We start from the raw sequence: 14132 nt of genomic DNA, 5'->3' as shown, positions 1-14132 counted from the left end.
ACTTCATGGTTTGTATGGCAAGGTTACAGAGAAGACCAAAGTCCCTCTGTGCTCCTTAAAGGTTGGCATCCTCAGAAGTACAGGGCCTGTGCAGGCATCTGAAAGTCACACACAGAAAAGCTGTTGATGGGAGCTTGGGCACAGACATACTCATTGTGCTGAAAGTAAAGTAAAGAAAAGCTGGGTGTTGTGGGGGGTCCCAGCACTTGGTGGAGGCTCAGAAGTCTAAGGTCACTCTTGGTTACATGAGATCCTGCCTTTAAAAGAAGAAGAAGAAAGTAAAAAAATAAGTAAATAAACCAGAGATTTTAGATGACAGATGTTGTCAGAAAATGTAGTCACAGGATATTGGAAAAAAGTATACTGCAGGATTTCAAACTAAGAAAAGAATGCAGTTAAGTCTAGGTATCTGTCTTTTTTTAAAAAATGAAACAGATTTCATTCCCAAAGAAAAGAATGTCCTATACATTGATAAAATACTGCTTATCATTCCTAATAAATTAGCAATTATTTATTATTGTCATGAGAGGGCCTGAAGGCGTAGGGTGTGTGTGTGTGTGTGTGTGTGTGTGTGTGTGTGTGTGTGTGTGTGTGTGTGTCTGTTCTTTTGTAAATTGTAGACTAGTGCCTACCAGTCTGAACTGACTACTCCTTGCATGGCTGACTAGTATTCAGATACCAGGCTATGTGCCATCACTCACATACCTAACAAGCCTTCAATTTTGTGTGGGTTTTCCCCCTAAGTTAGCTACTCAGAGATTGGTGAGCTTTATTAGGAAGCCAGTAGTGCTGGCTGTGATTGTCATGTAGCCCATTGCACACTGGGGCTGTAGAGCTATGTGCCATTGCTGTTCTTTAGACTGCTCTGCTGTCATGGGCTCCATCCTTCCCTGACTCTTTCTAGTCTGAGACTCTTCATTTCCAGATGGTTCAGAGATTTAGTGGGATTGAGAAATTTTGAAAAAAGTCTTTCCCTGGGAATTGTTAATTGAAATTACATGCTAGACTGAGGAAGAAGGATAGCAAATTCTAAGCCAGCCTGGGCTACATTGTAAGACTAGTCTCAAACAAAGCAACAAAAACTTAGCTTGTATTTTGTTTTCTTGCTTTTCTTTCTGTCTATCTGCCTATTGTCTATCAATCTACCTGTCATCTCTCTATTGTATGTGTGCATGCATGCCTGTTTGTGCATGCACCATGGCATGGAGGTCAGAGGACAACTTGTGAAAGCTGATTCTTCTACCATGTGGATCCCAGATAGTGGATTTGTGTCCTCTGGCTTGGTAACAAGTACCTTTACCCACAGAGCCATTTCACCAGTCCCAGTATTATGTTTTCTGTAAGCTGCATGTTTTCCAGTTAGTAAGTTTATCATGTTCAATAGATATGAAGAAGCTGAAAGAGACTGCACACAAGCTATCTTACTAGACGGCTCCTATGCAAAGGCTTTTGCCAGGAGAGGAACTGCAAGAACATTTTTGGGAAAGATCAGTGAGGCCAAGCAAGGTAAGGCTATAAGATCTCACACTCACCCTAATAAGACTCCTAGATTTCTGTGGCTTTCCACGGTTCAAGGATACTGAATTTCATGAAGCACACTGGTAATCAAGGTAAGTTTGAAAACTGCACCTTCCCTAGTATGCTTGACTATTTATAACATACTCTGTCTGGTCAATGGCCAGCTGAAAGAAAGGAAAATGTGAATTGTAGATGAATAGGAAAAGTGAGAAATAGTCAGAAATGAGAGGAGAAGGAATCAGCAGCTGGCATAGAGAGTAACACGAAGGCTACAGTGATTCCTTGCTTACTCTTTTTATTTTGTTTTGTTTTGTTTTGTTTTGTTTTAAGACAGGGTCTCTTATGTAGCCCTGGCTGTCCTGGAACCACAGATAACCTCCTGCCTGTTTCCCAAGTGCTGGGATCAAAGACATGTGCCTCCATACATATATCTTACAAGCCTTCCTTTCTTCTTTGGGGTCTTGTCCTGCAGATTCATTTTATCTCTCTTCAGAACACTAACTTAGTTCTGTTACTTGTGTTTTCTTTTGTTGCCTTTTGCCCTGTGTTCCTTCATCTGTGGGTTTCACTTGTTATTTCTCACTTTTTGTTTCCTTTGAAGTCTGTACTGGCTAGTTTTATCTCAACTTGACACAACCTGGACTGTGCAAGAGCCTGTTGCAAAAAGCCAAAATAAATAAATAAATGAATAAATAAAATAAAGGGACTATTGACTAAAGATGTTGTGTTTTGATTGTCATAAAAGTACTTTCACTATTTTGCTGTTTTTTTATTCTCATTAGATTTTGAAACTGTATTACTCCTGGAACCTGGAAATACGCAGGCAGTCACCGAGCTTTCCAAAATTAAAAAGGTAATATATTTCTTCCCCAGTATATCATCATACCACCTGCTAAATAAATTTGTTAGTTACATGATTAACTTAAGAATATTTTGATAGCTATTACAAATTTATTTTCAAGGAATTAATTGAGAAGGGACATTGGGAAGATGTCTTTCTTGACTCCACACAAAGACACAATGTGATAAAACCTGTAGATAATCCGCCTCATCGTGGGTCACCTGTAAGTAAATCACTTTCATTTCTCCCTTCTCTAGAATATCGTTGTTTCATTATTAGAATTGGAAACAAACTTTTGAACTAGTAAACATAAAAAAATATTGAAAACTCTTGATATACCTATTCAATACTTATTAATAAATGCCTCATATAATTTATTGACAGACTTAGGGAGAAATCATTCTAGAATTTCATTTACAGATTTTTATGTATTTTTCTTCTATAAAGGAATTTGAGTCAGTTTTATATTTTATCGGCTCAACTTTGTCTTCTGTCTCTGAAATTTTGTTTGGTATTATCCATTGATGACATTTTCTAATGTGTTTTTGATTGATTGATCCATTTCTGAAATTTCTGTTTGGTTCCTTTTTAGCGTCAGCTTCCTCGCTGCATTTTCCCTTTTTAAGTTACAGATAATTTCATTCACTTTGGTAGCTTCTTGTCTATGTCCTGAATTGATTTCCTTATCTGTTTATTTGGGTCCTTTATATGGTAGAACTCAAGTTTTTTTCTGGCATTTCAGGCGTCTCATCATCTTTGTTTTTCTTATCAGATGTCAGCCTTGGGGGGGGGGGGGAGTATGCCATAGTGGAATGCTCTCGTGGTTTTTGCTGTTTCTTTTATTGTGCTTGTATGTCATCTGGGATGTATGTGTTCTTCAGATTTTAGTTTTCCCCAGATGTTTTTGTTTGTCCTGATGGATTGTTTTTGCTTGGAGTTATCTATGTTCAGGAGAAAGCTGACATAGTTGGCATTTCACCGTGCTTAGAGTCAGTGAGACCACTAGGGTATTGGTTGGAGAAAATATAGTTTATGGCATTTTTGTTTCAGAGTGAAGGGTATCAGCATTTAAGTAGTGAATGAGGGGGAGTGGGAAAGCAGAAAAGAGGGGTGAAGAATGAGAAGGAGGAGAGTGTTGAAGGTATGAAAAGCTGTCAAGAAAATACTGTGTCTTAGGTTTAGAGAAAGGAAGGACAGACATGCATGCCTTTTCCAGTGAGGTACAAGTTACAGCACAACTGACAGTACAAATTTGTAAATACTAAAAAAAGTCAAAAATTTAAAAATGACGTAACAAACACCAGTGAGATGGTCCAGTGGGTAGAGCACTTGTCACCTAGCCAGTCACCCTCAGTTTGATCTTTGGGATTCACATAGTGGGAGGAGAGAACTGACTTGTAAGTTGTCTTCTGACCTCCACAAGACCCCTCCCAATAGATAATATAGTAAAAGATTAATGAAACAAAAAAGGGCCCAGGGAGATGGCTAGACAAAGAAAAAAGCAGTATCTGTGCAGGCTTATTGACTAAGGTTCAGTTCCTGGGATCCACGTGAAAAGCTGGATTCAGGGATGTACATCTTGTGGTCCCAACATTCTGACAAATTAGCCAGAAGCTCCTGGGCAGCTGGTCTGGAGAGCACAGCATAGCAGCAGAAGCAAGAGCAGTTCTTCCTGTTTGGTTCTTCCATGATCAGTAGTGAATGTTATTAAACTGGAAAACCATTTTGGATAACCCCTACCAACCTTGTAAATGTTTGGCAGATGTGTATCCTGGACTGGTTTACCCAGCTGTCACACACTCATGAGTGTACTTAGGGTTTCGAGTTAGATTTTCATATGCTGCACTGCTCCTATATGTCCTGTGATACTCCCTTAGGCCACAGCATTGTTGTTAGAGTGGTCCTGGGTAGAGTCCAGACTCTGGTGTGCACACAGGTTCCTGTGCTGGCTGTCCTCAGACCCTCCCCAAGCTGTCTGCACCACTACTCCTCCCTGCCCATGGACTGCCTTGCAGCCTTCTTTCTACTTGCCATTCCTGCTCTGGCAGTGTGAGCTTTCACCTTTGTTACTGGTATTATGTACATCCCTTGCTTCCCATTTAGGTGTCTGGGGTAGGCAAATAGTTTTTTGTTGTTTGTATTCTCAGACATATAATGTTCCTAAATCTATCTAGCCAACAAATTTAATTTACTTTTAATTGGGATATTAGCTGTAAGAACATAGAAGTATTTTTAGACTTGTGACCTTAGGATGGGAAAGCTTTTAATATATTGATTTAAAGAATTGATATTAATTATTGTAGAAAGCACTCAAGAAGATTTTTATTGAAGAAACTGGCAAGTTGATAGAGACTGTTAATGCTCCAGATAGCACTGCCGCTGCTCCCCAGAGTAATCAAGCAGATTCAACAGCAGCTGTGGTCACCGAAAACAAGAAGAATTCAAGCCAGGGGGACACCTTTCCCGCAGGTGATACTCCAAGAGCCAAAGTGTTGAAAATAGAAGAAATCAGTGACACTTTGGCCCTACAGTGAGTAGCTACTGTTACAATAGTCTCTATAATGACAGTAATTCCATAAGCAGTCGGTATTACAGATAAGAGTTCTCATTCGTTCTTATCATTGATGCTTGAGCAGCTGACTGTCAGCAGGCTCTAGTTTGCTTTTCCATCTGCATTGTGAGATTTTGCTTAGGGAACAATCATTCCTTTACCAAAGGAAATACAGGTGATTTAGAAGTGAACAAATTGTCTTTATTCTTTGTGTGTGTGTGGCGGGGGTGGGGATTATCAAGACAGGTTCTATGTAGCCCTGGCTGTCCTGGAACTCACTCTGTAGACCAGGCTGTCCTCAACCTCAACCCTCCTGCCTCCATCTCCTTAGTGCTGTATTATTTCTAATAAAGGCATTTGCTATCACTGCCTGACTTGATTCTTGCTCAAATTGATTGTGCTTATTTTCTTCTGTAGACCTTCAGTATATATCAGTTTTACTGTTGAGAGAGAGAATATGATGATGAATATTTGATCGAAGTAAGCGTCATAATAAAATGAAGAGCTGATTTCTGAGTTCGAGGCCAGTCTGGTCTACATAGTGAATTCAGGACAGCCAGGGCTGCATAGAGAAACCTTGTCTCAAAAAACCCCCCAAAAAGAAGAGTTTAAATGTTATCATTGTTATATTCATCAATACTGAAGACTGTTGAGCACCTTTTAAGTATGGTTTAGAATTAAGAGCCAAAAACAAATAAGGGAGACTATTTCTGGGAGGAAGGGGCCTCAGCAACAGAGGCAGGGATAGTGTGGTTATGGGAGTGTGGTGAATTAGAACACAGTCTGATGATGTATGTGTATGAAAATGTATTCTAACTTAAAATTAATTTCACACCATTTTCTTACTGATGATGGTAGAGAAGACACAAAAGTCACAGGGTTGGTTTGGGCTACTGGTTAGTCTTGCCACTCAATAAAAACATTGAACTTTAGTAGTAGTTTTATTGAAGGTAGTGTATGGATTATTCAGAAATGCTGACTAGGTGGCTTTAAAGTGAAGTATTTCTTCCTTTAAAAGTCTTGAAGCTGTGATAACTCAGATTTCTGAAAGGCTGAGTTGTACTAAATAAAGGTGATATTCTCAAAGAGTGGCCTAGCTCACCACCCAGCAGGAACTACAGCCATTGCATCATTGCAAAGCCAGAATGTGGAAGATTTGCAAGGACACACACACACACACACACACACACACACACACACACACACACACACACCACACACACACACAAAGATACATGCTGCACATTGCAAATGACACACACACACACACACACACACACACACACACACACACACCACACACACACACACACACACACACACACCCCTTGTAAAGATACATGCTGCATCATTGCAAAGCCAGAATGTGGAAGATTTGCAAGGACACACACACACACACACACACACACACACACACACACACACACACACCCTTGTAAAGATACATGCTGTGTACAGGCACACTCACACACTCATACACACAAACACACATCGAAAGAATTGAACACTGTCAGAATGCAGATAGGAAGCATAATATTAACAAAATCAGAAGTTAGAAATTTCCTATTGCTCTCCTTTATTGGATTTTTGACTACACTTCTTTAGGTGATTGACTAATGCTCTAAAATACTCCAGACCACAGGTTGATTTGAAGCAGGAAGTGGGCCAGTCTTTCAGTGAGAAGATCCCTGTGAAGGTGGAGCAGATACCGGTTCAGTTTGCCACTGCTGTTCTGCCTCCAGTTCCTGCCAACTCCTTCCAGCTGGAGTCTGACTTCCGACATCTGAGAAGTTCCCCAGATATGTTGTATCAGTATTTAAAGGTAAGCAGGAGGGAGCCAGCAGTGCCCCTAGAAGCAGGCCTGAGATTATCTTCTGGTTGCTATATCAATGCTGCATTTGCCTTTTGTGTAATGAAACTGTAGAAGATGCTTCTCCCTTGCCTGGTGTGCTTTGTCCTGGACAGACTGATGGACAGGCTGTAATCAGGGAAGTGAGCTGTGTGTGAAGTTCCAGGGCCTAAAATGACTTAAGTCTAATTTCATATTTTATAACCTAAGCTTTAATATTTCATTTTTCAAGAGGTGGGAAGGAAACTGAAATCCTTGAGTGTTTTCTGTGTGCCAGGCAGTGCTTGCAGTATCTGGGCATTTATTTTCCTGAAAGTGGGCTTTTAGTGTGTGTGTGTGTGTGTGTGTGTGTGTGTGTGTGTGTGTGTGTGTACACATAAGAGTATGTGTCAGAACCCCTGGAGCAGGATTCATAGGCAGTTGTGAGATGCCATGAGTCCTGGGAATTGAACCTAGGTCCTCTGCATGAGCAGGAAGCACTCTTAACTGTGAGCATCTCTCCAGCTAACAGTTGTGACTATCTTATGTCCCTATCATGTCCATCCTTCTTCCACTGTTTCTCATTAAATATTAGTGTTTAGTAATTATTCAAATTATTTTTACCTGAGCAGTTATTATATAATACATGTAATATGAATGTTGTCACAATTCAACTTTCAAACTCTTATTTTTCCAAGAAAATCGAACCATCTTTATATCCAAAGTTGTTTCAGAAGAACCTAGATCCAGATGTATTCAATCAAATCATTAAAATTTTGCATGACTTTTACATTGAGTAAGTTGAATTTTTTAGTTGTCTTCTCACTTTGTAATGTTATGTCCAGTGATTCGGGAAATTCATTCTCTTTGATCATAATATCTTGTATATAACAACATTAGGTTCCTAGTAAGATTTACTGTTACAGAAATGAAGAGATGACAAGAACAAACCATAAAGAAGGGACAGTCTAAATGGGGCAAGACCTCTTTTTAGAGTCAAGTAGTGTATAAAGTACCCTGGGTGAGAGACAGCAGTAGCACCAGGCTGTGCTTCTCTTTAAGATACTGTAATGTCTTCAGTCGGCTGGACACATTTCTTTATCCTATTAAAATATAAACTTACCTCGGGGGAAAGTGAAGAACTTGTTACTAGAAAAAAAAAGGCTACTGACACTGATCATTTGTATTTATGTTTGGCCTATTTCAGGAAAGAAAAGCCAGCTCTCATCTTCGAAATCCTACAGAGGCTTTCTGAACTGAGAAGGTTTGACATGGCAGTGATGTTCATGTCAGGACCCGAGAGAAAGAGTAAGTTCTGAGAAGGCAAGCTTTACCACAGCTCCTCGTCCTCCTCTGCTGGTTTGTTACGACTGGCCCTTTACACATACAAGATACATACAGTCAAGTATAAGTTACTTCTAATTAAGTTAATTGATGTGCATTTGGATACACACAGTTAAAATTGTGTTGTAACTCTTGGCAGTATTTTCAAGTGTGGGTACTGTTATCATTCTCTTACAGGGGGAAACCAAGGCATGGAGAGGTCACAGGGTTAGCTTTGAGCCAAGGCTGTCCAGTTGTGGTGTGGGCCCTTCTTGGAATGTAGTACAGAATTATATACAGATTGAATCCTGCCATGGTGGAGCACGCAGAGGCTCCTGCCACGGAGCTGGGTACAGAGTTCTTGTCATCCCTCTGAGGGGCTTCCTCCTGAGTATTTAATTCCAGCTGAATTCTCGAGTGCAGAAGTTAGTTAGACAAAGCAGGGCAGGGAACAGAAGCCTCTAGCCGAGGGAGCAGCATGTGCTGGAGGTTCAGAGTGTCGTCAGCGCAGCGCAGCTGAATTCTAGGTTGGGGTCAATATGGCAGATGATGACCTTGAATTCTAGCCCTTATTTATACTGCAGTGTGGCACAACAATCAAACTCTGTAAAAATTTAGTTATACAGAGTTTGGGGGTCTGTTTCTGGTTTTAGACAAAAGGTAAATCATTCAATTAAAAGAATGCATTTCTTTCTTGTTTTCAAGACAGGGTTTCTCTCTGTAGCCCAGGCTGTCCTGGAACTTGCTCTGTAGACCAGGCTGCCCTTGAGCTCACAGAGATCTGCCCTGCCTCTGTCTCCCAAGTGCTGGGATTAAAGGTGTGAACCACCACTTCCAGCTTTTGCTAAGTTTTAAAACTAAAAAAATTAGCATTCTTAGCTATGCACAGTGGCACATACCTGTAATCTTAGCACTCAGCACTCACAAGGGCTGCTTCAAGTCGGAAGTCAGCCTGATCTATTTGGTCAGTCCTAGGCCAGCCAGAGCTATACAGTAAGACCATGTCTCAAACAGAAACAAGGTCTGGAGAAAGTTCACAGGTTAAAAGGATGCTCTTGCAAAGGATCTCTATGAGTTAGTTCCAGGACAGCCTGATCTACAGAGCGAGTTCCAGGACAGCCAGGGCTACACAGAGAAACCCTGTCTTGAAAATAACCACAAAATCTTCAGTGTGCCCTTTCAGATGCTCCCTACACTAAGCATTGGTGGGCGCCTCTTAGGTCCTAGTTTCTATTCCAGACACACAGGGTCTAGGCACTGTCAGCTGGGTGTGCTGGTACATGTACTGTGGTCTCAACCCTCTGGAGGCTGAGGCCTGTTACAAGAGGTTCTTTTATCCTGCCAGGTACTGCTGCCCTTCTCAGCCCCAAATAAACACAGACGTTATTAGTTATAAAACTGTTGGGCAGTGACTAGGGTTTCTATTGGCTAGCTCTGTCTTAATTATTAACCCATTTCTATTAATCTAAGTATTTCCATGTGGTCTTTTCTTACTGGAGAACACCAGGTATGTCCTACCTTCCCAGTCTCACATAGTATCTGCTGTTTGCCTACAATTCCCAGAATTCTCCTTTTCTCCTAGTCCTGCCTACACTTTCTGCCTCATTGGCCACAATGTTTTATTCATCAACCAGTAAGAGAAACATATATATAGAATACATCCCCTTCAGAGGCCAGCCTAGACTATAACAGGGAAGACTTTGTTTTAAAAAAAAAAAAAAAAAAAAAAAAAAAACAGCAGCAAGAGAAAGACACCCTTACGTCAGGAAGTAGACAGGAGGGATTAAAAAGTAATTAGGGCTAGAGAGATGGTTCAGTGGTTAAGGGCACTTATTGCTCTTGAGGACCTGGGTTCAGTTCCCAGCACCCACGTGGTGACTCACAACCATCTGTAACTCCAGTTACTAGGCTTGATGCCCTCTTCTGACTCTGGATACCAGGCACACACATGGTGCACAGATGTACATGTAGATAAAGTACTCATCCACATAAAATGAATCTTTTTTTTTTTTTTAAAGAATTTAACTCAAAAGTTTCTGTTTTATCTTTTAAAAAGAATTTTAAATAAAAATATTTTCATGTGAGTGTAGGAGTATGTGGTGTGTGTTTGTGTGTGTGTATGTGTATGTGTATATGTGTGTTGATATTTTTTTTTTGTTTGTTTTTTGAGACAGAGTTTCTCTGTGTAGCTTTGGAGCCTATCCTGGAACTCGCTCTGGAGACCAGGCTGACCTCGAACTCACAGAGATCCGCCTGCCTCTGCCTCCCGAGTGCTGGGATTAAAGGCGTACCACCAACGCCCGGCATGTGTTGATATTTGTATGAATGTGGGTTGTCTGAGGGCAGCCTCTGGTATCAGTTCTTGTCTTCTATCACGCTTGAGGCGAGGTCTCTTGTTTGCTGCTGCATACTCCAGGCTAGCCAGCCCTTGGGCTTCAGGGGATTCTCTTGCTCATGTTCACTACGGTATCCAGCTTTATGTGAGATCTAGGGATCTGGTCCTCAGGCGGATCTGGCAAGTGCTTTATCTACTGAACCATCTCCTCAGACTCTGCTCTATCCTTCTTTTGGGGGGGGGGGCAGGGATAGGAAACAAAAACCTTTGGGGATATTCAGATCTCACCTAGGTATAAACAGTCATTCTGGATTTTTGTGAAGAAAGTAAGTCAAAACCAAACTGGCCTTTCAACTTCATGGAGCCTAGTAAATCGTGATGTAAATTCACTAAAGAGCATGCATCATGTTGCTGGCTTAGGTTTTATTGTTATTTTCCCTTTGTTTTGTGACCGGTTTTCATGAATCTCAGGCTAGCCTTTAATTCACTTGTAGCTAAGGATGACCTTGAACTTACGTTTGGCTTATTTTTTAATATATGCTCTATTTTCTTTTTCAGTCACAAATGTATTATTCAGTCACTTAGAAAAATCAGAATTGAAGTCAGATTCTATTGAAGAACTCAAGAAAAGATATGGTGGCTGACCATGATCCATGAGGTTGTTTTGTCTTCTACGTGTACATTATTTTTCTCATAGAAATCAAGTGTTTTGTTTGTCTTTTTAAGAAAATGAAATCATACCTGAGAGAACTCTCATCTCAATGGTGTTAATTCATGTAAAGTGTACTGTGACCTAGCTAGTGAGAAATGCTTCAAATAAACTTTTTATGAAAATTTAAATTAAGTAATGAAATGTATTTGTAAGCGTCAGTATTTTATTATATAAATAACTTGAAATGTTATATTTAGCTACATTCCTAAGTGTCTCATGATTGTAACATTTTTTATAGTTTCATGAATTTTTGTAACCACACACAAAGCTACTTCATTACCACCTAAATAAAGTGATTTCTGTGGAGAGGATATTTGAAGAGACACCAGAATTGTCTCCTTCCCTTCCTTTCCATCTAAATGAAAACCATTTTATCAACAGCAGGGCCAAAGACATGTCCTCAGCCCCTCAGAGGGGCTGTCTGTGATGCTCATGGCTTACTAGACTTGGCAGTTCCGGTCCAGCTAGCGATGTAGAATCCGATTCTATGCCCAGCATAGATGAGGGTAGTGAGTCTTAGAGCAAGCCCTAGAGCAAGTGTTGACTAACCTAGTGGGGTGCTTGCTTCCCACACCCCTAACACTTGGGAGGCACCCCCAGCTGGTGAACCTGAGGGAGGCTAGGAGAGCCTGCTCAGCTCACACACCACAAAGCTGAGTTACCAGTAGGGGCCCCTGAGTGTTACCAGCAAGGGGCTCTCCTGAAGTGAAGACCGCCTGGGCAGACTTGAGACACTAACCCAGGCTCAGCACCAACATAAATCAGGGACAATGGTTCAGCTGGTCCTCTCCTGAACAGAACGTACAGTCTCCAGTTAATTTAGCTAGTGTTTATGTTCCTTGAAAGCAGAACTCTACTTTTTAATGTGGGAAATTACCAATACGGAGCCAGGTAAAAATACAAGGGAATTTGATAGGGAAAAGCCTTACTTACAGAGCGACCTAGCCAGCTGGCGGGGCAGCAGTCTGTACAGCAAGCTGAAGATGAAAGCCAAAGCAGGGCCGCCATGTGGGCGTCCCTCACTCTTAAACCTTCCCTACGTCACCCTGACCACGTAGGCCTGGCTACAACATCCCCTACAACTTTTGGTAGTGTTTTTACTTATTGTGTTAAAAATACTTTTTACCTTTCACTTCTCTTCATGCATTTGACCAATTGACACTTAAATTATTGAGCAACCATTGTCACCCATCCCCATATCCCTTCCTTCCATTTGTTCATTTTGTTTATACTTTTAGAACTGGTTTGGCTATCTTGTTCAATTTTTGTTGTTTTTAAAAAGGCTCTATGTTTTGACCTTTTATTTCCCTTCATTTATCTGATTACCAGTTTTCTCTTTGTGATTTTTGTTTTCTAATTTAAATTTTCCTAATCTCCTAACTCTTTTCTCTTTCTTAACATTCTACTACCGTTCATTTCTTTCTTTCTTTCTTCCTTCCTTTCTTTTTTTTTTTTTTTTTTTTTTTTTTTTTTTTGGCTGTGAGCCTAGCCTTTAACGACTGAGTCATCTCTCCAACCTCATTTCTTTCTTTTTTTGTTTTTTGAGACAGCTCTGGCTGTCCTGGAACTCGATCAGTAGACGAGGTTGGCCTTGAACTCACAGAGATCTGCCTGCCTCTGCCTCCTCCCGAGTGCTGGAACTAAAGGTGTGCACCAACACCTACTGGCTCCCATATCTCATGTGTTTGTAATTTCTACACTTACCCTCACTGATTTTTAACTCTGGTTCACTGCACATTGATTTTGCCAGTTTCTGTGGCTTTAATTTACCTTTTATTGCACATTTCTATTTACAGAAAGCAAAAACATTTCAAATTCTTTTTGGCATCAAAACAAACAGCTGTTGACAGACAGATCCAAAAGTCAGCCAGACTCCCAGGATTTATCAGACTGCTGGGCTGGGGGTGCCAGGAGATTTGGGTGGAGGTGCAACAGCATCACAGACGGGAAAATTAATGAGGTCTGAATTCAGCAAAACCTCACCAGCAGGCAAAGGTGAAGAGGAGGCACAGTCTCTGCTCTAAGGGAGGGAGTGGGGTCTGGGGTAGAGGCAGGGATGGGAGAAATAGACCCCTTTCCTACACTACAGAGAGGTAGTCTTGCTTTTAATCCTCTTACCTTGTAGAAAGAAGACAACACAAAAACTACAATGCCCGGACCACTCCCTCATCCATTCACAAATCTGGAGAGGCTTGTGGGGAGTGCCTCTTTGTGTACATGTGTGAATGTGTGAGTGGGTGTTGGTAAACAGCATTGCCCATGTAGATGCCCAACACTGTGTCTAAACCAGGTGGCGGCACTTCATGGACCTCAGTGATTCCTCCCTGAGACATAGTATAAATTTCAGAGACAAGCATGGGGCAGAAAGGAATGGGCTGGCCGGGGAGCGGGGAAGACAATGGGAGAGGGAGGAGGACAAAGCAACAATTACAAATGGCTCATATTATCAAAGCATTCCACCTGCCTGTCACTCCCACCACACACCTGGCTCATAACTGGCAGAAGTCGGGCTCTTCTACTAAGCTGGTGGTAGAGTTCCTCAATAAGGCAGTCCTTTTCTGAGGAAGTCTTGGTTACTTTTCTGTGGCTGTGATAAAAGCACCACAACCAAGGCAACTTTATAGAAGGAGGTGTTTATTTGGGCGTGCAGTTCCAAAGGGTTAGAGTATGCCATGCCAGGGAATTGTGGTAGGAACAGCAAGCTGAGAGCTTGCATGGGGTACCACAAGCAGGAAGCTGAAAATAAACCAAATGATGCGTGTCTTTGAAATCCCAAAGCCTGTCCCTTGTGACACACCTCTTCCAGCAAGGTCACACCTCTTAGACCTACCCAAACAGCGCCACCTACCCGGGATGAAGTATTCAAACATCAGAGCTTATTGCGAGCATTCTCATTCAAGCCAAGCCGTAGCTGAGCAGGGCCCATACCTGCTGACAGGACTTTGGGACTAAGGCTATGGTGCCATAGGGGATGCAGAAGCCCCACTTCTCAGTCAACTGTGGTTGCTAAGTTGCACACGGTGT

The 14132-nt window shown here is 41.4% G+C and overlaps 1 protein-coding gene across 2 annotated transcripts in view; it reads left to right on the top strand.

Moving 5' to 3' along the window:
• Rpap3 (RNA polymerase II associated protein 3) overlaps positions 1-11419 on the top strand; it is a 29813-nt gene extending 18394 nt beyond the window's left edge. Inside the window, exons 10-17 of one of the 2 annotated variants that reach the window (XM_027396409.2) lie at positions 1385-1506; positions 2301-2371; positions 2481-2582; positions 4663-4889; positions 6546-6732; positions 7437-7534; positions 7946-8046; positions 10955-11419. In XM_027396409.2, coding sequence (XP_027252210.1) covers positions 1385-1506; positions 2301-2371; positions 2481-2582; positions 4663-4889; positions 6546-6732; positions 7437-7534; positions 7946-8046; positions 10955-11040 — 994 coding nt within the window. In that variant the 3' untranslated portion in view covers positions 11041-11419. The remainder of the gene's footprint in view (positions 1-1384; positions 1507-2300; positions 2372-2480; positions 2583-4662; positions 4890-6545; positions 6733-7436; positions 7535-7945; positions 8047-10954) is intronic. The other variant, XM_027396408.2, reaches the window with a different exon arrangement.
• The last annotated feature ends 2713 nt before the right edge of the window (positions 11420-14132 follow it).

This window comes from Cricetulus griseus, chromosome 2 (genome assembly GCF_003668045.3).
Source record: "Cricetulus griseus strain 17A/GY chromosome 2, alternate assembly CriGri-PICRH-1.0, whole genome shotgun sequence".
NCBI classification, from domain to species: Eukaryota; Metazoa; Chordata; class Mammalia; order Rodentia; family Cricetidae; genus Cricetulus; species Cricetulus griseus.
The sequence above is the reverse complement of the archived record's forward strand: the minus strand, read 5'-3'. Positions and strand labels throughout refer to the sequence as shown.